We start from the raw sequence: 23,806 nt of genomic DNA, 5'->3' as shown, positions 1-23,806 counted from the left end.
CACACTAAGTATTAGTGCCTCAAATAATCTGTGTGTGTTTAGGGTCATTAGAGAATGATGGAGAAAGAAAGAAGTATAGCAAAGAATTATACACATGTTTCATTTACAAATATTTAACAGCTGCTGGAATAACAAAATCAACGAGAGTCAGATGTCTCCAGCATGCAACATGGAGGAGAGATACAGAAATTCCTATCAAAAAAGTATTTGAAAATCTGGGGAGCAAATAGAATAAGTTCACTGAAAACCAAAGTATTGGATGGAGTCAAGGAAGACGTATTTGACGACATAGCCAGGATCCACAAGGGATTATGGAAGAAAAAGCTACATGTATATGACACCTTACATCACTGAATATTTTTCACTCATAATGTTGATAAAAAAAAGTAAGGGAGAAGGGACAATCAACGCTCAAACTAAACAAAATAAGCTGTCAAAAATATTAATTCTGGCAATAAGTACTGGTAATACTGAACATTCTCACCTGATTTTGTTTCACAGATTAATTCTTGATACATTATAACAATAACTAACAATATTTAGTCATAACTAATAAAAAATTACTTCCATACACACTGTAGAACCACACTCCTATTTCCATCACAGTAGTATGAAATGTATTTTTTTAAGAGCAACATATGGAAAAATTGTTTTTAATTCTTGCTGCGACAATTTTGTACGATTTTACATGGATATAGTTGAAGAACCTCTTCTATACGAGGGTGATTCTCATTATTGTCATGTTTTATAGTCTTTTAACTATCAGGAATCATTGATAATGTAAGGTTTTTTAAATCCATTAGAAGTTTCAAGGATATTAGGGTAAGAGTATTTTCCATAAGGAATTTCCTTTGAGTATTTCAACGTCTCAATTAGTAAAATACAATGTCTGTACATAAGTACGTAGATATATTTTTTTAAAAAATGGCGACACATAAACATATAAGGAGCAATAATTATTTAGGCACTAACCTACACCAAATTCAATAATTATCATTATTTTGAGAAAATGCACAAAAACTTCGACATCTTTAGGTTTGGAAAAACACCATAAAATAAGCATTTGTCAAAAATTAAATGTCAGCACCTGTTTTGAATCAAACATGGTCTGTTTCTCTGAATCTGGTAATTTCACAAAATATTGGACTGAATTTTTACGTAGTGGTGGCAGTTATTAGTAGAGGGTATAGACATCCAACCTCATTTGCTCTCTTATAAATACCAGGTATTTATGACTTACCCTTGCTGATCTGTCTAGAGTTTCTCCTCTGCGATTAGGTACTTGATTATCATACGCACTACGGCCGCTTCTCCCAGGAGCTGCGAGTGTGTTGAAAGCGTTCACCCTTGGTGATACCCCTCCACTGCAATTCAGATAAAAGTCATGCACAATCAATACACTCAAGTTCAACAATGTTTCTCAACTGATAACCACCCCATATGAACCACCAAATGGATTGCTCATGGGTCATGGCCATAGGACTTTGTGAGAGTATTGAAATATTTCCTCAAATGGTACTTTTTTTTAAATAAAACTCATACATCTTATATTAAAAATACATAATTCTTAACCATCTACAAGCATATCTATAGTTTGATTCTTACCAAGATTAAATTAATTAAAGTAAAACAGAAAATTATTTTTATCAACTGAAAGAATATAAAAAATATCAAAAATTGAGAACCAAAACATGAGGTGGTGATATCATATCAGTTATGTTAGTTTCTGTAGTCCATGTTTTTCTTGTTTGTCGAAAGTGGAATCCAATGAAACCACGGAGCAATGAATCAACACCAATGTTGGATCGTAGTCTTCCGTGGCGTTCAGGGTTCGTGGATGTCTCCATTTTCCGGGTTCCCGCCGCGTTGGTTGTCATGGTTGACGACAGTTTCGCCTGGATTCCACCAGGCGTCTTCAGGTCGAAGTGCCGATATCATTTTGGCTGCGCTTATATAGCCCTCGCTCTCTCGCTGCTGCGTTGTGATTGGTTGGTTTCTGGAACACTCTCTTCCAGGCGTTCGTCAGGTGGTAACCGTCTTCCCGGTTGAAGTTTCTCGGCGTTTTTGTGATCTCAATTGATTCTCTAATCAGCCGAGGATAAAAAAAAAAGATACTATCCTCGGCTGATTAGAGAATCAATTGAGATCACAAAAACGCCGAGAAACTTCAACCGGGAAGACGGTTACCACCTGACGAACGCCTGGAAGAGAGTGTTCCAGAAACCAACCAATCACAACGCAGCAGCGAGAGAGCGAGGGCTATATAAGCGCAGCCAAAATGATATCGGCACTTCGACCTGAAGACGCCTGGTGGAATCCAGGCGAAACTGTCGTCAACCATGACAACCAACGCGGCGGGAACCCGGAAAATGGAGACATCCACGAATCAACACCAAGTTTTTGGTGAATTGCGGTAAAAGTTATCAAGAAATTACTGAAATATTGACAGCCGTTTACATTGATAATGCTCTGAAGAAAACATCCATTTTCATCTGGATTAAGCATTTTAAAGATGACCGACAAGACGCCACGGATGATGCAAAGTCGGGATGACCTTCAAGCACCTGTGTTGACGACAAAATTGATTGTGTGCATTCCCTTGTCCTTACCGGTCATCGAAAAACTCTCCGAATGATGGCTGATGAACCAATTTTAGGAACATCAACATTGCACACTATTTTAACCAAACATGATGGATGCATCCTTCACCATGACAGTGTACATGCACATTCAGCATTGATTGTTCGCCCGTTTCTGGCAAAAAATTCAATCACCATCCTCGATCATCCTCCTCATTTGCCCGATCTCGCCCCCTGTGACTTTTCCCTATTCCCAAAATGCAAAAATGTAATGAGGGGACATCACTGGGAAGATGTGGACACAATAAAGCAAGAAACGACTACATAACTAAAAGGCTTAACTGCCGAGCACTTTCAAGGGTGCTTTATACAGTGGAAAAGAAGATGGAATAAGTGCATTTCAACAAATGGAGAGTCCTTCGAAGGGGACAAAATTGATGTAGACTAAATTTTGCAAAATAAAGTTTTTATGGCCTAAGTTAACGTCTTTATTGGACAGACTTTGCACATTAATCACCTCCCAGGTAGACTAAATTCTCTAACCAGGCATACTCGCAGTGCTCTTTGCTGATGACACCAATTTTTTGGTGCCAGCCTTTTCTATCAATGGCCTGCTAAATGAGTGGTGCAAGCAAAACTCCCTCTACCTCAACGTGGATAAACCAAGCTTAGTATACTTCACTAACAAAAATAAACAAAAAGCTAACATCACTGATCAATATTGATGGGAAATTGATTCCACAAAATACCAGTTCTTGCTGCCAGGGCATTGAAATAGATATTGAATTAATTATCTTAGGAAGATCATATTAACAAGTTACATTCTAAATTAAGCTCTATTTGTTTCCTCATCAGAGATCAGGCACATGAATAGTAATGATGTCCTATCAGCTGTGTATTATGGTTATTTCTATGCCCATGCAATGTACAGTGTCATTTTATGGGGTTCCTCACCAAAAGCCAGTACAATATTTAAAATACCAAAAACTTTTGATGCACCCTGTCTTTAAAAACTTCACATTCTGCCTTTTCCATGCACGAATGTACATACAACAATTAGTGTTACGTGCGTGCTACATTAAATTCTACAATAGCAATGAAAATTATCATACTTGTAATACCAGCACCTCTTAAAACCTACACAAATCATTAGTAAGAACTAAAAATGCAGCATTTGGGCCAAAAATGAAGGGCCTCATACTTTTTAATAAGTTACTCAACAATGTTAGGAATCTCAATAAAATGTCACTATTTAAAAAAACCTTTGCAAATATCTGTTAAAGTATATGTTCTACTCTGTCGATGAATACCTGCAACTATAATTTGCAGCCGTATAATTTTCTTTGGTGCATCCTACATTAGTACAACAAGTCCTTGGACAAAATAAATTGATTGATTGATATACCTGCTAGGAGCAGACGGCGGAGCACTTCCATCAGGGGGAGATCGTGTCTCCTGCGCTACCACTCGCTCCATGTTTTCCATGTCATCGAGGAGCTGTTGGTTTCGGGCCCTCAGGCGGTGGACCTCCTCCTCCAGCTTCTGCTTCTCAGTTGCCATACGCTCTCGCTCCTCCCTCTCCGTTTTGAAGTCAGTCTCGTAAACCTCCACCTAAAAAACAGGAGAGAAGAGCATAGTTTAGTGACTTGAGACAAAGCAACCTGGTTTCACAGTGATTACGACAACTCTAATATGACTCTTGACAATGACTGCGGTAAAAGGCCTTTTAGTGATGTGAAAACATATTGATACATGTATTTATTTTCTATGGTGACCACATCGCTAGGCATGATTGCACATACATAACAAACAGACTCGAGTCATTACAATATATGAAAATATTTCAGTCAAGGTATTTAACCTATTTTGAAGGTTGGTTTTTGAGCATCCCAAGGATCTTCTAAATATCATAAGAACTTCCTTATTGGCTTGCACCGCATAATTACCTTCATCGAACCATTTACTCACCTTTGTGCCATTTAAAAATCTTATTCCTTCAACTTATCCAACTTTCTCACTTTCATCATGGCTTTGACAACATCTCACTCTTGATTCTACATACCCTTTCCACCAACTTCCCCTGCCTTATTCAGATTACCTCTTCCCTTCTGAACTATATTTATGAACTTTAAAAAATGTGGAAATATACAAACATTGTCCCCAGTCTTGTTCTTTGAGAAAAATTCCATAAAATATCTTTATCCTACATTTGTCCACTATTGTCCGACGATGATCCCCTCCCAGCAGTTCATGCCCTGAGATCTGATTGAGGGAGTTCTTTGCCTCCAGAACATTTCACCAGGAAGAATTCAATCACATCACAACATAAGGATGCCATCTTCTGGGGAGACTTGACTGTGCTTGTTTCCTCTTGCCTTTCACATCACAGTCCTGCAGCCGATTCTGTGATTTCCACTTTTCCCCAAAGCTGTAGCAGCCGATACTGGACTAATCATCTTGCTCAGAATCATCAGTGCCTCATGATAAAACAGCTGTCATTGGTAACAGCATCGTTTTCATTAGAGGAGACACTTTTCTCATTTCCAAGGACAGGCAAAAATCAAAGTCACAATTTATCCTAAGCTGAAAATTTTTGTTGACTCTAAAAAGAAATCCAGCAACCATCAGCTCTATTGTTGGACTCGCTACCCTTAAGTTATGACCCCCTGATATAAATAAACTTAATTCTTGGGACAGAGTTTGCAGTTTGATCTTAACTTGGGACCTAACACCAACTTTAAGATGAAGGCTGATTCCTTGGTAAAGGTGACCTCATAATGTTTTGTAGTCATCAAATAAGATTATCTTGATTGACAATCTTATTTTTGTTAAAGGGAGCTCCATTGTGCTAATGCTCAAGGAAATGCTTCGTATACATCAACCAATTATAATTAACATATTACTACTTTACTTGGTTGCCAAAAAGAAGAGTGAGTTGAAATTCATCATTGAAATTGTAGTGAAAGCTTTTCCAACATCACATCAATGAAATAAAACAGTTTCTGGTATCACTTGATATAAATCTTCAAATTGAAATTAAACCACTTGGCTTTTCCACATTGAGAAATGTTTAATTTACTACCTAGCTTATACCATAATGCAAGCAAGGTAGTAAATAAAAAAAAATTCTATGCAGAAAAGCCAAGTGGTTTAATTTCAATTTCAAAATCAATGAAATTTAATTACCTGTAGAAAATCTTTCCCTGCATTTTAAATTAAAATTTTCTATATCAGTGGATGTATTTATGGTAATTTGCACATGAGTCTTATTCATTATAAATAATATATTTCAAATACTGTACCTGCATTCAATAAAAATAGAGTGACAGCCAGCAGTACTTCTTCAGTCGTGAACTGAGTTCAATTAAAAGCAATAAAGACTCCAAGCCACTGTTTCAAGTGCAAGGAGAGGAAATAGCCACTAGTTGCTATGTCCGGAGTATAAGGAAAGAGGGGGGGGGGGGGGGTGATTAAAAAGAACAAAAGCGCAGTCTCAAAACGCTTGATCCCCCAACATTCTTGTTTCTTTTTGTTGGTTATTCTGCCTTTTTGGTGGTTTTGTTGGTTACTATGCAGCATATTCTGCACCCACCTTGCACACAACTCATGGTTTCCGACGCAAATGACCTCAGCTGTCAGTCGCCTCCCCTAAAACTACTACTTGTGATTTCCAAAACTTGTGATTCCGTATCAATCATGTCCCTAGTAGTTCATCCAACAAGAAGAAATGTATCAGCCTGAGCACTAGCCATCAATCAGACCTCAGTTCTTGGTCCACTTGTTGAACTACATTTCTACCAGTATGTTGATGTTGTGCCTGCCACTGCTCTTCCCTCTTCATCATGCACATACGTTGAGGCCATTTTAGAAGTCTTGACTCATCTATTCATCCTTTTCTTCACTCAATGCACCGTAGATCCATGAACTATGCAGGACTCCAAATGAATTTGGTCATCTGAGAATCCTTTTGCACACGCAAGTCAAATCACGGCATGCATTTAGCAACTGGAAGGAGCAACGGTTTTTCCAGACATTGCTATCTGCACTCAACTAAATCCAAACAACTACTGACTCAAAACAATTGCTTCAGTGCCCACAGAAACAATCAAGGGATGGCGCTACATGCATACAAATTTGTTTTGATCTGCCAATATTGTAAACCTACCCTTACTTTTCGAATATGACTCGTATTTTCTAATTAAATTTGCTTAATTCAAGTCATGAATTTCTCTCATTTATAAGATAACTACATCAACAGATGTTTTATTGATAAATTAATTAAATTTTAAAAATTCAATGGATATCAAGGTGACATATTTTGAAAAGATATCAATAAGTCACATTTATCTCTATATTGTTGCCATCCCTAAGGACATGGTAGTCAATGGGAAGAACACTGAGCTACTGACCAGATGGGTCAAGGTTCGATTCTGAGCACTGCATCTGGGCATCACCAGCTTCACCCAAGCTGGTTATTACCCACCCACTTATTACCCTGTTGTGTGTATTTCACATGCGGTTGGGCTTAGTACTAAGAAAGCTCTAGTGTCACCTATCAAACCAACTTCCCAGTTGATAACTGCAGTTGTTGTTTGCCAACCCTTGTCTCTGCATATTGACTGGTGGCATTTAGAGATAGGCTCTCATTTACAAGGGTAGCTGGATATAATAAGGGGAAAATCCCAAAATAAAATCACTCACTACAATGACTTCTTATCAATGGTTATTTCATAAAACATTTATTGGCTACTTCTCTTGACTTATGGCATAAAATGGCTGTCACTGTGAGTACTTTTCACCATATAAAAATGAGAAAAGATTAATGGAACCATTGATAGTTTTAAATACATTTTTATGACTTTGCATGATTATTTGCAGATTATAAATTATTCAATTACAATTTTCAGCAGTCAGCCAATATATTTAGACACTAAGTCCTTCAACCTAGCCAGAAATTTATATAGAATATTTGTCATCAAGAATTGTAATATTTAATATGTAACTCTGCCATAAATCACATGTTGGCAAAAAAAGAACATTTTAAACGACAATTATTAGTGTTTTAAGCACTATTTAAACTCTCAGCTCCCTTACCTAACCAAAATACATATTAACAAATATGTACTTCTGATATTTAAAAAAAAAAACAGAATGATATTTATCAGTCTAGTTTCAGATAAAAACGGCATCCAATCAAGTCTTGGCATTTAAAGGACTGATCATAATAGTGAACATGATGAAACGATTAATCGAAAAATGGCTTCAATCAGGGTTCTTTTTTTAATTAAGCAAGCCTTTAAACAGAGTGAACCACTGCACTTGAACACAGGCTTGTTGAATCTTTAATTTTCAAATTCACTCTTTTTCCAACACAAATTTGTAGCCACAACCTCCGGAACTTGGAGAGGTATCAAAGGGATATGTCACCAATCCCTTCTCACAGAACCTCCTCCAATTAATAATTATTCCAGTCCACTTGAAGTTACTTAAAATAAGCCTTTTATGCTTACATAAAATTCTTTTTCACTTGGATGCAATGGTACTTTAAAAAAATCTCAAAAAAGTCCTCTGTAATATACATTTTTTTGGAATTGGTAGAATTCGAAATCAAGAATATAAATTTGCCAAAATTTGATCCAGGACCTATGAAAAGATAAACCCCCACACCTTAACTAAAATGCAGAGATGATGTGGCAAAAATAATCAAGAAAATTCTGATGAAGAAGTGAAAGACAACTGATAACACATTACACATGTGCCATGACTGGACTACAGGATCACTGGATCTTCCATTTCTGTCAGCCAAAGCCATTCGTATGAAAAACTTAATATTTCAACACAGCCTTTAAGGACTGACACACAAACATGTACAATGCCAACTCACCTGCGTCTTCAGAATTGGAACTGCCTCCAGGTCTCTCTCTGCTGTCCTGAGCTTATCCAACAAAACATGGCATTTTCGTCGCGATTCGTCAATTTCCCCTTCTGCCTGAGTTAGGCGGGCAGTCACATCGTCCAGTTTCTGCTGATATCCCTCCGCTTGTGCTTTGTAGTAGTCTGCCTGACTGTGCTCCTGGAGAAGGAGAGAGCAGGGATGAAACAACCCTCACAATCACCCATGTGCAAATGAGTGAGGAGGGAAGGAAAGGGGGAGGGAACCAGATCATTCGATGGTGGACAAGTGGTCAACTCACGTGTTCAAGATCGGTCCGACCTACTCCCCCTCCCCAATGATCCCACACTCTTTTCCATAAACGACACCCTCCACTAGAGGGCCCTAGCATGTGGTTCTTTCAAAGTAATACATAACACAATACAATTGATGAAATTATTGATCACTTTTAACTGAAAATGCAGTGGTCATCCACATCAAATCTGAATTTTGCCCAGCATCATACTCCAATGAGCAGAGTATGATTTTCATATAAATGAAAGACCCATAAAAGAGAAAAGTCACTTCCATATCCTGCAATGGAAATAGAACATTTGGTATTAATAGCAAAATAAATTTGGCTACCTCATAAAACTACAAAGATTGATTTAATGTGATCCACAAAGAGTTTCAAAGCCAGAGAGTTGATGGGCATCTTATTTTGCAACATAAATACAAATCCAGGCTTTCATCAGGGAATAAAAAAGCAAGAAGTTTCTCAACTTAATATTCAAAAGAGAATGGGAATTTGAGTGAAGATGAAAGAATACGAAATATGCCTAATACGAAAAAGTAATAGGGATCCCTTATTATGATTTTTTCATTAAAGGTATCATCAAATGATCTATACAGAATGAAAAATTATCAATAACTGGACATTGACCTCAAATGTCATATAAATCCATTGACTTTTACTTGATTTATGTAATACAAGGTATAGAGGGTGTGCCACAGGAAAAGGAACTAGGTCCCTACGCCCTTTATATGTGAATTTTCACATGCCACTTGGTTAAGTACTAGGTGAGGTCTACCCTAAACAATCAAACAGACCTGGTGGATGACTGGAGTGGTGGTAAATGGGTGCAATACTGTATGGGATATTCATTGAGAGAATTTCTCAATTGAGTGAAGTCATATTCTTTGGGTTAAAATCAATAAAATACATCTTTGAAGACATACTACCTTGATCAAAAAGTTCCCGGAATAACCACCGTGTGGCGCTCCCATCGTTCCGATTTGAGTTCTGTTTTTTTTGTTAAATTGGTACATCTGTTGTTGATATTCCCTTTAAATCTTAGTGTCATAACTTGACATTTGCAAAAGTTACAGTCGGTTTTCGGTATGTCCATCAGTGCTTCCTGCGATTTTTCCATTACTTCCTCTCGGCTGCTAAATCGCGTTCCCCGTAATGGTTTTTTAACTCGATTGAACAGAAAGAAGTCACAGGGAGCCAAATCAGGTGAATTCGGTGGCTGTTGGATGGTATTTGTTGCATTTTTCGTCAAAAAATTACGAATAATGATAGCACTGTGCGACGGTGCGTTATCATGGTGCAAAATCCACGAGTTTTCTGCCCACATTTCTGGTCTCTTTCGGCGAATTGCTTCACGCAAACGTCTCATAACGCCCAAATAATACTCTTTGTTTACTGTCTGGCCTTCTGGCAAAAATTCATGATGCACTACACCGTTGTAATCCATGAAAACCGTCAGCATTGCCTTCTTTTTTGACTGAAAACGACGTGGTTTTTTTGGTCTCGGCTCATTTGGTGAACGCCATTCACTTGCCTGATGTCTGGATTGCGTGTCGTACTCATAAACCCACGTCTCGTCTCCAGTAATGATCCTTTTGATGAATGTGGGATCGGATTCAGCCTCGCAAATCATGTCTTTTGCGACGTCAACACGGTCTCTTTTTTGCATGAAATTGAGGTCTCAACTTTGCTGCTACACGACGGAAACCCAAATCATTAACCACAATGTCTTGGGCGGATCCATAGGCAATGTTCAAGTCCTCCGCTATTTCTCTGATGGTTAATTTGCGGTTATTGACCAACATTTCTTTTACTTTATCAATTTTTTCACCGACTTTTGATGTCGATGGTCTGCCACTGCGTTCATCATCTTCGATTGACTCACGACCACTTCTGAACCGCTCGTGCCACTGGTAAACGACCGTTTTTTTTAGAGAATCGTTGCCGAAACACTTTTCCAACATTTCCAACGTCCGTGCGCCACTAAATCCGTTTTTTACGCAAAATTTAATACAAGTTCGTTGTTGCAAATTTAAATCCATTTCTGAAATTGTAAAAAATCGCCAACACACACAGAGATAGATGTACTCTTGGCTACGTAACTTTTGCAAATGTCAAGTTATGACACTAAGATTTAAAGGAAATATCAACAACAGATGTACCAATTTAACAAAAAAAACAGAACTCAAATCGGAACGATGGGAGCGCCACACGGTGGTTATTCCGGGAACTTTTTGATCAAGGAGTACATCGCGGATAAAAAGCCACTTTTTAATGAAGATCAGAAATTCGTGTACGAAACAATAATGGATCAAGTAGATAAACAAGAAGGAGGTATCATTTTTCTTGATGCTGCTGGTGGCACGGGAAAAACATTTTTAATTAATTTAGTTCTCGCTGAAATCAGGGTTCATGGAGAAATTGCTCTAGCCGTTGCATCTTCAGGTATTGCAGCGAAATTAATGGAAGGAGGAAGAACAGCCCACTCTGCCCTTAAGTTGCCACTTAATATTTCCCGACAAGAAAATCCCACATGTCATATAAATAAAACAAGCGGCCAGGCACAAGTTCTTATAGAATGTAAATTGATAGTATGGGATGAGTGTACGATGGCTCATAAAAAATCTCTTGAGGCCCTCAACGCAACACTTCAAGATCTTAGAGGAAACTGCAGTTTAATGGGAGGAGCTCTGGTACTCCTGTGTGGAGACTTCCGTCAAACTCTGCCTGTCATTCCAAAATCGACTCCAGCCGATGAAATTTATGCCTGTTTAAAACATTCTGTTCTATGGAATCATGTCCAAGAAATTAGACAGAAATTAGAAAACATACGAATCCTCTTAAGAGATGGGAATGCTCAAAATTTTGCAAATAAACTTTTGGAGATTGGAGAAGATAGATTAGTTATTGAAGCATCTGGTATGATAAAAATGTCATCAGATTTATGTGTATCGGTGAAAACTGTCCGCGATATGATACAAGCAGTCTATCCTAACGTTAATCAAAATTATAAAAATTTAGAATGGTTGCGAGAAAGAGCCATTCTTGCTCCTAAGAACGATGATGTTAATGAAATTAACAAGGAGATACTAGCCATGCTGCCAGGAGACGTGATTGAATATAAATCGGTTGATACCGTAGTGGATGCTGACGAAGCCGTCAATTATCCAACGGAATTCCTAAATTCACATGATCCAGCTGGATTGCCACAACATCGCCTTATACTTAAAGTAGGATCTCCAATCACTTTATTGCGAAATTTAGATCCACCAAAACTCTGCAATGGGACACGATTGTGTGTGACAAAATTAATGAAAAATATAATCCAGGCAGTCATTTTAACTGGAAAAGGTGAAATAATTTTTATTCCACGGATACCTCTAATCCCAACTGATCTTCCCTTCAACTTTAAAAGATTACAGTTTCCAGTCCGGCTAGCTTTTTCAATTACCATTATAAATCACAGGGACAGTCTTTAAAGTTTTGTGGTGTTGATCTAAGATCGCCATGTTTTAGCCACGGGCAACTTTATGTTGCTTGCTCCAGAGTAGGTTCGCCTAAAAATTTATATATTCTTTCTCCTGGATATGAAACAAAAAATGTAGTTTATAAACAGGTGTTAAATAAAAAAGATTCTTAAATTTGTATGAAGTAGTGTATTGTTGTACTTTATAATTTGTTGTTTTTATTTATGTAGTTTATTTATATTATTGTTTCTCCCTAACCCGTGCAAAGCCGGGTATTCAGCTAGTTTAGAATACTCGTCTAGTATATACGTAATATAATATATATATATTTCTCTGATGGTTAATTTGCGGTTATTGACCAACATTTCTTTTACTTTATCAATTTTTTCACCGACTTTCGATGTCGATGGTCTGCCACTGCGTTCATCATCTTCGATTGACTCACGACCACTTCTGAACCGCTCGTGCCACTGGTAAACGACCGTTTTTTTTAGAGAATCGTTGCCGAAACACTTTTCCAACATTTCCAACATCCGTGCGCCACTAAATCCGTTTTTTACGCAAAATTTAATACAAGTTCGTTGTTGCAAATTTAAATCCATTTCTGAAATTGTAAAAAATCGCCAACACACACAGAGATAGATGTACTCTTGGCTACGTAACTTTTGCAAATGTCAAGTTATGACACTAAGATCTAAAGGGAATATCAACAACAGATGTACCAATTTAACAAAAAAAACAGAACTCAAATCGGAACGATGGGAGCGCCACACGGTGGTTATTCCGAGAACTTTTTGATCAAGGTAGTATCCTCATCACATGAGGTAAAAAAGGGAAGGGAAAGGGCAAGGGAAATGTTGAGATAACGAACAGTAAGGGTAATGCAGAAATGAGGACATGGGAAAATTGACCGAATGAACTAAAATCACTAGGAAAATGAAGAAGCCCAAGTGAACAGAGGTTTGCCAACACATCATGCGGAATGACAATATGAACAGAATGGAGGTCTGATGGCAGTCATTTTCAAGTGGCTAAACTCCACCTATTGCATCATTGTTAGTTTATGCAACACTTCCCATCCCCTCTCAAATAACTATGATCAGCCAGTCAGTCCCAAGGACATTTGAAAACAATGGCTGAAGTTCACTAGTTTCAAGGAGTAGGAGATAAAAAAGTTTGTTCGACTAATTAAGACTGTTTCAATACATAATCAAGTTAATATTATTTATAAGTTTTGTGGGATGAAATGTCAGATCATGTATAAAGCAAAATAGCTACTCAAACACCAAATGTATCAAAATTAATTAGACACTGATAACCACAGAAATCCACCTGAAAGTTGGTTTAATAGGTGAGGGTAAAGCTCACCCAATACTAAGCTCAGCGGCATATGAAATTCATGCCCATCACACAGGGTAATAAAAGCGGCCAGTTCCTCTTCTTGTGTTGCCTTCGGGTTTGTATACAATTAACTCTCAATTATCCATTTTTCAGATTGTCCATGCTATTCTCTCTTCCCAGAACCTCGAAATTTTTATACAATTACAGTAATAAAGTAATTAAATGCTTACAAAGTTTGACACTTCTTAAAAAATATTAGTTTGAAATACCTGGAATTTCTAGGAAGTTCTTAATTTCACAAAATCAAGAGTTGTCAGTAGTATTTAATATTTTAATTCAAACAAATTTGTCCTTTCCCATTATAATTTCCCTCGCATTCAGTAGCCCTGAGAATTCCACATTCACCTTTAAGGCAAGAGCAAATATTTACAGTTTTACATTAACTATCCACAATGCGTTAATTTAAAAATTAAATTAAATTGGTAGTCTCCATGATAGTGATCCTTCAATATTCATCCTTCGTCAGTCAATTGTTTTTCCTGGCTACATGATTGGTTTAGCTTGCTGAGAAAAATACGTTTTGTTATTCACTTGATATCAGAGTTCTCTGTTCTTGTATAAATCTAATTCCACCCTTATAAAAATGACTGAAACACGGGAAAAATGTACTTCCCAAAGCTAAAACAACAAATTAATAACACGGAATGAAAGAGGAGAGTTTTGGTATTTATATCTGTTTATATCACGACCATAGTTTCCACATACTTCAGTTATCCATGCTATATCATGCATCCATTAACACACAGATAATCAAGAGTTTACTATAAATGGGTGTGTGTATGTATACCTACGTGTGTGCCTCCTAATATGTGGATTGTATCTTTCCAAAATTGTGATGTATATGATTTCCACATTTTTCGGGCTGCGTCCGCGTATGTCGTTTAAATGTACAACAGTTTCGCCAGCTATCCTGCTGGCGTCCTCAGGTCAAGGATGAAAAGAAGCTTGTTGTCCCGTCTTATATAGGAAAAATCCGGCGCCAATACCGGGAAATTTCTTGGCCAATCAGGGAACGTCCTCATATTTGCGCGGAATAATTCTTTTTTTTTCCCTATATAAGATGGGACAACAAGCTTCTTTTCATCCTTGACCTGAGGACGCCAGCAGGATAGCTGGCGAAACTGTTGTACATTTAAACGACATATGCGGACGCAGCCTGAAAAATGTGGAAATCACCTACTCATCGCCGCGGAAACCTTCGAACGAACATTGTGATGTATATATTTGACCGGTCCTGTGAGTGTGTCAGTGAACATAAACCAAATCTCCAAACAAATAAATGCAATACATGACAAATTAAATGCACACTCATACCTTTGTAACTGAAGCGATGGATGCCTCTCTCGCTTGGATTGTGTCAAATCCAAGTTTCAACTCGGCCAAGAATTCCTCAGCCTTAAAAATGTGATCTCTGAAATATCAAAAAATAAAAATGTTTAAGAGCAAATTAAAACAATTTGCACATTTCAAGCCCTTAAGTACTGGCTAATGCTCAATATTTTTGTTATCCCTACCAAAACCTGTCAGAAGCAACTAAATTGGGAGGGAAAAAAACAAAAAACATTTTGACCCAAATTAATCAAGCTAGTCTTGAATTAATTACTGCATTCCAAATCCTCATCATGTATGTTACCAATGCATTGCCTTTTGTGACAATCAGCCAATGGGAGAGGAGTTTGAAGTAACCACATTCTCTACTGATCAGTTCTAAGACACATCGCTAGTTCTGTGGCTTTTAATAACAATTCAGATGTGAAGTCACCAGAGTATGCATCCAGTGAGATCAACTTATGACATTTATCCCTAAATTATAAAACCAAAATTACATTTTTTGGCAAAATTACTGTAAATACCAATAATTTGACTGCAAGCTATGCAACTGCCTGGCTTAGTATTATGAATTTGGAGAAATGTACCTTGTATGAGTCTATTTACTCTAATTCCAGTTTTAATTTTAACTAACAATTTTTGTCTACTTCTGTGGGTGACAACATAGGTCTTTAAGATGCTCGCATTCCAGCAAGCATGCAGAATGGCCAGGAAAATTCAACCAGACATCTTGTACCATGAATATGGTCCCCCCTCATTTTTGCTCAAAACATTGGAAGAAAGTAAGAGGGGGTCATATTTAAGATTTATTTATATACATAATAATTATTAATTATTACTTCATATAACTATCCTTTCCTACCAATATATGATACAAATGCTTTACAGATAATTTATCGGCATATTATTCTACTATTTTCAATTTTACTATGCACTTTTGAAGAGTCAATTAAGACCGATAACAAGTTATTCATTTCTAGCAGGGACAATTTTTTATTATCTAACATGAATAGCGTTGTGGTCATTAATAGTATGTTTTACAGTTGCTCATGCATGTCCCCGACAGGCATTATTGATAGTGCAGCCAATCAAAATTTCAATAATATTTCCTGCTGTTAGATATAAGGAATTGCATTCAAGTATTCCTCCACCTCAATTTGTTAAAAATTTAATCTATGCAAATGTGGATATCATTCCAGATGTGATGATTCGTCAAGATTAATAATTATTCAGACACACCCTTGCCAGGTTATTTAGGAAATATTTTTTTCCATATCCAAATGGCCTAGCCAGACTTTGTTTTAAATCAAATCATAATATTGTAGTGGTTAATTTCTGTGAACATTCAGACATGGAAGGAAATGGTAGTGATGATTAAATTACGTAGATTAGGGATTTCTTTAAACTGGTAACCTCCTCAGAATATTAAGTGAGCTCAGTTGTGGAATTCAAGCATTTTCAAAAAAAAAAGAATGGCTTCATATATGAGGGAGGAGTTCCTTCCTTAGTGATGACTGAAATTGACACACCTCTCAGTAAGGTTATTATGACGGCCATTGGAAACAATAACAAATGAACCTGGAATGGGAATCTATCATAAAATTTAAACTGCTTCTTATGGTAGCCTTTGTTTACACAGTAATTAAACTAAGATTAAAATGTCCAAACAACGTTTGCAAAAATAATTTTAGAACTGCAAAGAAGACAACTCATACAATTTACTTCAACCAGATAATTTTATCATTGTTCACTATATAATTATTATTTAATGCAATTAAAAATAATTTCAATCCCTTGAAGACAACTCCAGACTGAAAATTGCCAGAGTTCTCCAAGCTGCAACAATTTTCCCAACTTTTCCTGGATTTCTTTACACTGGACATCCTTGCACGTGAATTTACGTCCACTTTAAAAATATAATTTTAAAGGTGCAACAGATGAAAAAAGCCCACTTTTAATGAAAGCCAAATAATTATTTCCTTATAATATTATTGACTTGATTGGGGGGAAAACGCTGTTTAAAGTTACCTTTGCTGCCTCAATTCATCGGCATTGTTTGAAATTTTTTCCTTTGCCTCCATGATCTCTTCTTTAAGGTCCTTGGTCATGCTTGGATCTACAGCCGCCAACGAGACAATAATCTGATAGAGCTTCTGTGTCAATACTTCAATCATGTAGCTCCTGGAAATAATTTTCAAGATCATTATTAATTACAAGTAATAATAATTTCAAAATCATAAATCTCACTGCCATTAACCATGACCCCAAATGGCTTACAATTATGTCATTTACATTCTGTTTAATCCCTTTCAATACAGCCACCCATGGCCATAATAATTATGTGATTGCCACGATCATCACACTTATGAAGATAAAAGCTATGAAAAATAAAAACTTGGAAAAATCATGCCCGCATGAACATTCTGCATATTTTTGAGACCTTGTTAATTATAAAATTAAGAATGATTCCATCTTAACAGTGTTTAAGACCATAATTTAGAAACTATTACATTATTTTTAAGCTGAAACTTTATAAAATTTACTTGGCATACTAATAAACATGGTAACAAATGTGCAGCACTATAAACTTATCACAATATTTTCAGTAAGTGTTTGGCAATCTTGGCTGAAAAATTTTGCCAGAAAAGTAGGATGCTTATCATATCATGGTAATTAATAAATTAATTAAAAAATATGTTTTTTGTACGGAAAAACTATTCTTTCATACATATTAGGCAACTAAATCTGGCATGTCAATTTATTTTGTTTAAAAAAATTGCAAAAAAAATAATCATCTCAACAAACTAAACAATAAAAACCTTGGATTTGGAAGTCACTGCCTTCACTTGAATCAAAACAATTTGTGTGGCAAATGGATTTAGAGTTCATCGGTTGAGTAGACTACATCTCTGAGAATCAATGTGAGTATTCCTGCTGGGCACTAATGTCACCTTTGATGTCATCAATGTCATTCATGAATCATCATGCATTTAAGCATCACTTAACATTTCGCAGCATCCAAATATTTTTTGGATGCACTGCACAATATGCAATAAATCTTGATTTCTTTAGGTGCTGGTGCACCTGAAGAAATTAAAATGGTTCTAGGTGAAGCTGCACCAGAAGAAAGCAATTAACTGCAACTCTATATATATGTGAGTGTGCGTGATCTTTAAACAGTCAGTTGTAACCAAATGCCATTACCTGCGATGACCTGCCATTCCCTTGGGAATGACCACAAGATCAGCATCACCTTTGCCCTCCAAATGTAAAAGATACACATGCAAGTATTCCATGCCCACAAATTTGGTCTTTATGCCTAACATTACGTAGAGAAAACATAAAAATAAGAGAGGCTTGCCCGATTGCAGTGCTGTAATGATCATCTAAGTGAATGGTGCGATGCAAATCAGAGGCAGTCACTTTTTATAAAACTAATTAATGTAGCCACCACTCAGAAAACTAAGGCTCCCATCTCATATGATGACCTTTTGAAAGAGCTTAATTATGTCCAATTTGATAATAAACTGTGTTTTAAACATTACAGATAAGGCTCATAAAATTTTGGGTTTTTATTACGAGGGTTTTTTAAGATTTTAAGGATATATTTTGCCTTTGGTTGCTTCATATATCGTTTGTTAGGTTGCTATTATTACCATTAGGAATATGCTTACTTTATTTGTAACCTTCATTGCAAAATTCATATCCTTCAATTGGATAACATTGAATACAAAGTCCTTAGAATTCTCAATCATTGATTAAAATTAGAAAAATCTATTAAAGATGTCTCGAAGAATTGAACCACAGCCTAAATCTTCCCACTCTTTCCAAACGTGGAAATCACCTTGGAATAATTTTCTAGCATAATTTACTTAGTAATGAAACCAAGTCTACTAATTTACTCTCTCTGATAACCTTTATGATTCCTTCAGCCATTTCCATTTATCTCATTTCAATTATCAAAAGTATCTGTCATTCTACAGGCCAATACACGAATGCAACAAGTAATGCAAAAGTTATGATTTCTGCGTTAAGTATTTCTGAAAATTTGGTGTGTAATGATGAATATTAGGTCAAAACTAAAAGGCCTGATTTTAGACTAGTTCTTAGTTTTATGTTATTTCAATTCTTTATTGTTCTGCGACATGGAAATTTGAACTAGGCATAAATTTTTATAAATCTATTAGTTATTGGTGAACGTTTTATCTTTGCTTACTGTTTTGACTACGTTAATGAGGAAACCTGTAAAAGGGTGGAGTTGCCCATTCAATAAACATACTATTATTAATATTATTTCCACTACATGATGTTAGTAAATACAAATAATCACTTTTAAAGTGGATTTGATAGACTAAAGAGAAGAGAGAGCATTATTATAGCTGTATTACAAGGTAAACCCTAATTGGAGATTGAAATATCACCTTTCAGGGTTACAGAGAATAGGTATGGAACAGCTGGAAGTGATATAAGTAGCAGTCTCCCATCACCGGTGATCAGGAACAAAATGTACACGCATTTTTCTGTCTAGGTTTTCATGAATATTATGTTTTGTGTTAATAATGATGAGATTAGGCTAGCAAGGCACAACTGCGTGGGATAGTTCATTGTGTTCCACATCAATGTTATTAAGGTTGAATTCTACGAATGGTTATCTTAGGGCTCAAAACTAAATGGGAGTGGTGATATTCAACCCCTTGCAAAAGCAAAATAAATATGAATTTTATGTTCAGGTCAATATTCCTAACAGAACAAAAAGCTTTATCTACATGAGGGGATGAGAGTCAAATGATCATTTAAGTTTTCAAGACATGAATATTTTTATTCCCAAATACTATATTTCCAGCCAGGGTAAAAACTACCAAAGTGCCAACCGCAATTCTTTTTATATGAATCCAACCACACTAAACTCCCTCCACACCACAATATTCAGGTCCCAACTTAATTTTAAAAAACCCTAAGCAAAACTTAATGAAAATTCCTGTGCAACTTGTACGCGCCAATTGGTTTTGCTTACTTTTGCTGTTGAGAAAGCACGTACTCGCGAATGAGGTCAAGGTGTGATTTGCATGCAGCGAAGTGCCTGTCATTGTCCGAATAGGACTGTACCGCTTCAGGTTTGTCCGTCCCTTGTGGCTCTCTCCCAGATTTCATCTCATGGTAACTCATCATCTCTGCCAGCTGCATCGACAATTTCACTCTTTCTGCCTCGGCACTCTTCCGCAGCTCCTCAGCCTCTCGTAACTGAAAAGGCAATCAACACAATGCACTCATTACCCATCAAAATAACCGGCTAAATACATATTTGTGTCCTTATTATGAGTGAAAGAGAGACTTTCATCAGGCTAGAGTACAGGAATTTTCTAAACCAACAGCCTAGTAGAACTAGTACACAATAGTAGGTATGGTTTAGTGGATTTTCAAAATGCTTTCACATTTTGTTTATAAGAATTTAAGAAACTCTTGAAAATAATTCACCCGGAAAAATTCTCATGGACTATTTCCTCACCTTATCACACATGAACCTTCGATTCTTCTCCAGGGCCTTTCGGTCTTCCTCCAGGGCCTGCCTCTCAACTTCCAAAACTTTTTGATATTCCTCTAGGTGCCTCCTGGACACCTCCTCCTCCGCTGGCCTTTGATTCCTAAGCTCAACGTTGCCTGGTAACCTTTGTGAGTCAATCATCATACCACTAGTTCCTGCGGACTGAGGGAAAAAATGGAAAAATTAAGCCGGAAAGAAGAAGTTCGGCAGGATACAAAAAATGTGCATTAGCTCCTAAAATGAGATGACAATTTGTAGGATGCTCCATTATTTATTTCAATGTTTGATACTGCATCCAGAATTTCTCCCGAGTAACATTTTGAAGCACGCCTCATACTAACTGGATGTGACTGATTAAACACAAGCATACAGAGTATCAATGTAATAAGAGCTTACAAACCCTAAAAATGCCATTAGCTATATATGAGTTCTCAACACTAAAGATCATCATCAGTAATTCAACCCTTAGTACAGTTTACTGCAGCGATTAAATCTTATATATTTTGTGCATTAACAGAGACAGTAATTTGAAACCTCACTTATTAGTTGAGTCCTATGACTTCCACAACAATATAGCCATCAAAGTGGGCATTAAATATTACAATAGCTACTACAAGGATATCAAACAGGAAAATATTAATACTGATTTTACAATTTTATTACATAGCATGATTCCCATTAATGTCCTATTTTAATATGATGTGTTAATAACATGCATCAACAAATCATGGAACAGGTCATGAACGTAATCTAATGATCCAAACACTAAAATTTATGATCTTTTCTTAATTCAATTTATTTTTTTTAACCTTGTAGACAAACGAAAAAAAATTCTTTCAGCACAGCAAATATTGTGGTGTTATTTCCACAATAATAATTTAGCTCAAGATTACCTCCTAATCCAAAACTTCTTAAAAAGGACATTAAGTAATGTGCAAACATAGCACATAAATAATAAACTCACATCCAGAAATTAGGAATGAAAACCTCTTTAAGTTTCATTCACTTAGCCATCGTTTGATATCTTTGCCAATATTGCAATCTGGCTCCTAACATACATGGTTCGTCCGGAAAATAAGTGTGCTGATTTTTTCCCGCCGCTCCAGGCGCGCCCAGCACCGCTCTGACGGGCTGCGATTGGAGGGGGGTATGTTGGCAAGCGACGCCGAAAAAGGCAGTCGGCTCTGAGCTGTGGTGTAGTGAGGAGCTCTGTTAACGCGAACCTCCACGCTTGACCCACGTCACGGAACGCGATGCCGAAGTTTTTGGAGCAGCATTATTCCATCAAATTTGCGGTAAAGCTTGGGAAATCGTCTACCGAAACTGTCGGTATGATTAACCAGGCTTACGTGGAGTCAGCCATGTCCAGAAACATGATCTTTCGGTGGCACAAGATGTTCGTGGAGGGCAGAGAAGAGGTCGACGACGAACCACGGCCTGGACGCCCATCAACGACACTCACCGACGAAAATGTGCGAAAAGTTCGCAATGTACTGAACTCTGATCGTCGTCTTAGTGTTCGGATGATAGCAGAGCAGTGTAATTTGCCAAAAACAATAGTGCACGAGATTATTAGGGAGCAATTACAGATGTGAAAAATTTGTGCAAAGTTGGTGCCGAAAGTGCTCAGTGATGATCAAAGACTCAATCGTTTGGAAATCGCGACACAACTTGCGGATCACTGCAAAAATGATCCACATTTTTTAGAGAACGTTGTTTAGGGTGACGAGACGTGGATCTTTGAGTACGACCCGGAGTTGAAGAGACAAAGTGCGGAGTGGCACACCCCATCATCACCCCGTCAAAAGAAAGCTCGCATGAGCAAATCTCGGATCAAGGCGATGCTCATTGTCTTTTTTGACAAAAGGGGAGTCGTCCACTACGAATTTGTACCTGAACGTCAAACTGTAAATGCTGCATTTTACGTCCAAGTGCTTGACAGGCTTCGAAAACGAGTCGCCCGCATCCGGCCAGCGATCAAAAACATCTGGCGGCTGCATCATGACAATGCGCCGTCTCACACCGCGCTTTTCGTGTCGGACTTCTTGGCCAAGCACGGCATGGCAACGCTGCCGCACCCGCCCTAAAGCCCGGACTTGGCACCACCGGACTTCTTTCTGTTCCCGAAGATAAAGAGGAGTTTGAAAGGAACGCGATAAGGGACTTTGGACGCCGTCATAGAGGCCGTGACGACGTGTCTTCGAGAGGTTCCCGATGATGCCTTCGCGGGAGCGTTCCAGGAATGGGAACGCCACTGGCACAAGTGTATCGACTCACAAGGGTCCTATTTTGAGGAATATTAGCTTAAGATATGTAAAAGTGTAATAAATTTTTTTCCTGAGCTCAGTACACTTATTTTCCGGACGAACCCTGTATGTACTTCATGAGAGTCAACATTTGTTGATCAGCAATGACCAAAGATTACAAACACAAACATCGAAATAAAACGTTACGTTCATCTTGTCGCCAATCTCTTTTTATTCCTCAATCCTCCTCATTCAACACATTCCAGCAGAAAATAGACCAGTGAGAATTTCATCAGTGAGGAAGTTGTAGAACAGTAATCCTTTAAAATTTTCTTTATATTCCATATTTTGGAAACCTATCAATGCACACTATTCCTTTGATCCAAGTTATACAGCAATTAAAACATTTTAAAACTCAATTCTTTTCTCTCAGACAGATTTACTCAGATTTCTGCCTTTGCCTAATTCTGTTGACTAATACAGCCAATTTTAAATTCATTATCCAGACACTGTAACATGATTAAGATAAGATGACTTTTCTGGAAAGCCATTTTGTTGACAAAGGTATACATACGCATGTATCCAAAACTGTTATTAACCCTCTTAGTGCGGTGGGGATTCCAGGGGTACTAGTGAGAAGTGCGAAGGGTAATTTAAGAAAATGTATCACCTTAGGAAAAAAAACATTATGAAGTTATTTGTTTAGATATCCATATGCAGTTTTTTTATTTTAAAATAAAATATTGTAGTTAATAATGATGGTTTACATTTACATCCTCTGAAAAATAAATGTATTATTACAGTATCATAAATTTGAAGAATATTTTTTTAGCAATAATACTTCGATTTTTAGACACAATACTAATACTTTTTAAAAACATTTTTCAATAAAACTACCACATTTAAATATAAGAAAGAATCAAAAAGACATGCAGAAAATATTATAAATAAATAAAGAAAAACCATTGAATTGCAAATTTTTTTGTCAGCCTCTGCATTGTTCGATTTTGTTGAAAAGGCTCATCTCACTGAGTCAAATTGGGACTTTTCCCCTTTC

The 23,806-nt window shown here is 37.0% G+C and overlaps 1 protein-coding gene across 1 annotated transcript in view; it reads right to left on the bottom strand.

Annotated features, from left to right (window-relative positions):
• LOC139691352 (optineurin-like) overlaps window positions 1-23,806 on the bottom strand; it is a 40,652-nt gene that overhangs the window by 1,797 nt on the left and 15,049 nt on the right. Inside the window, exons 9-15 of the mRNA XM_071589130.1 lie at window positions 20,468-20,665; window positions 19,976-20,202; window positions 16,990-17,142; window positions 14,947-15,043; window positions 8,464-8,652; window positions 3,985-4,190; window positions 1,241-1,364 (exon numbers count right to left, since the gene is read on the bottom strand). Of these exons, the coding sequence (XP_071445231.1) occupies window positions 1,241-1,364; window positions 3,985-4,190; window positions 8,464-8,652; window positions 14,947-15,043; window positions 16,990-17,142; window positions 19,976-20,202; window positions 20,468-20,665 (1,194 nt within the window). The remainder of the gene's footprint in view (window positions 1-1,240; window positions 1,365-3,984; window positions 4,191-8,463; window positions 8,653-14,946; window positions 15,044-16,989; window positions 17,143-19,975; window positions 20,203-20,467; window positions 20,666-23,806) is intronic.

The sequence above is a fragment of the Hetaerina americana genome, unplaced genomic scaffold, assembly GCF_022747635.1.
Source record: "Hetaerina americana unplaced genomic scaffold, ioHetAmer1.1.p SCAF_33, whole genome shotgun sequence".
NCBI lineage: Eukaryota > Metazoa > Arthropoda > Insecta > Odonata > Calopterygidae > Hetaerina > Hetaerina americana.
Note: the sequence above shows the minus strand (reverse complement) of the source record. Positions and strands in the feature narration are given on the sequence as shown.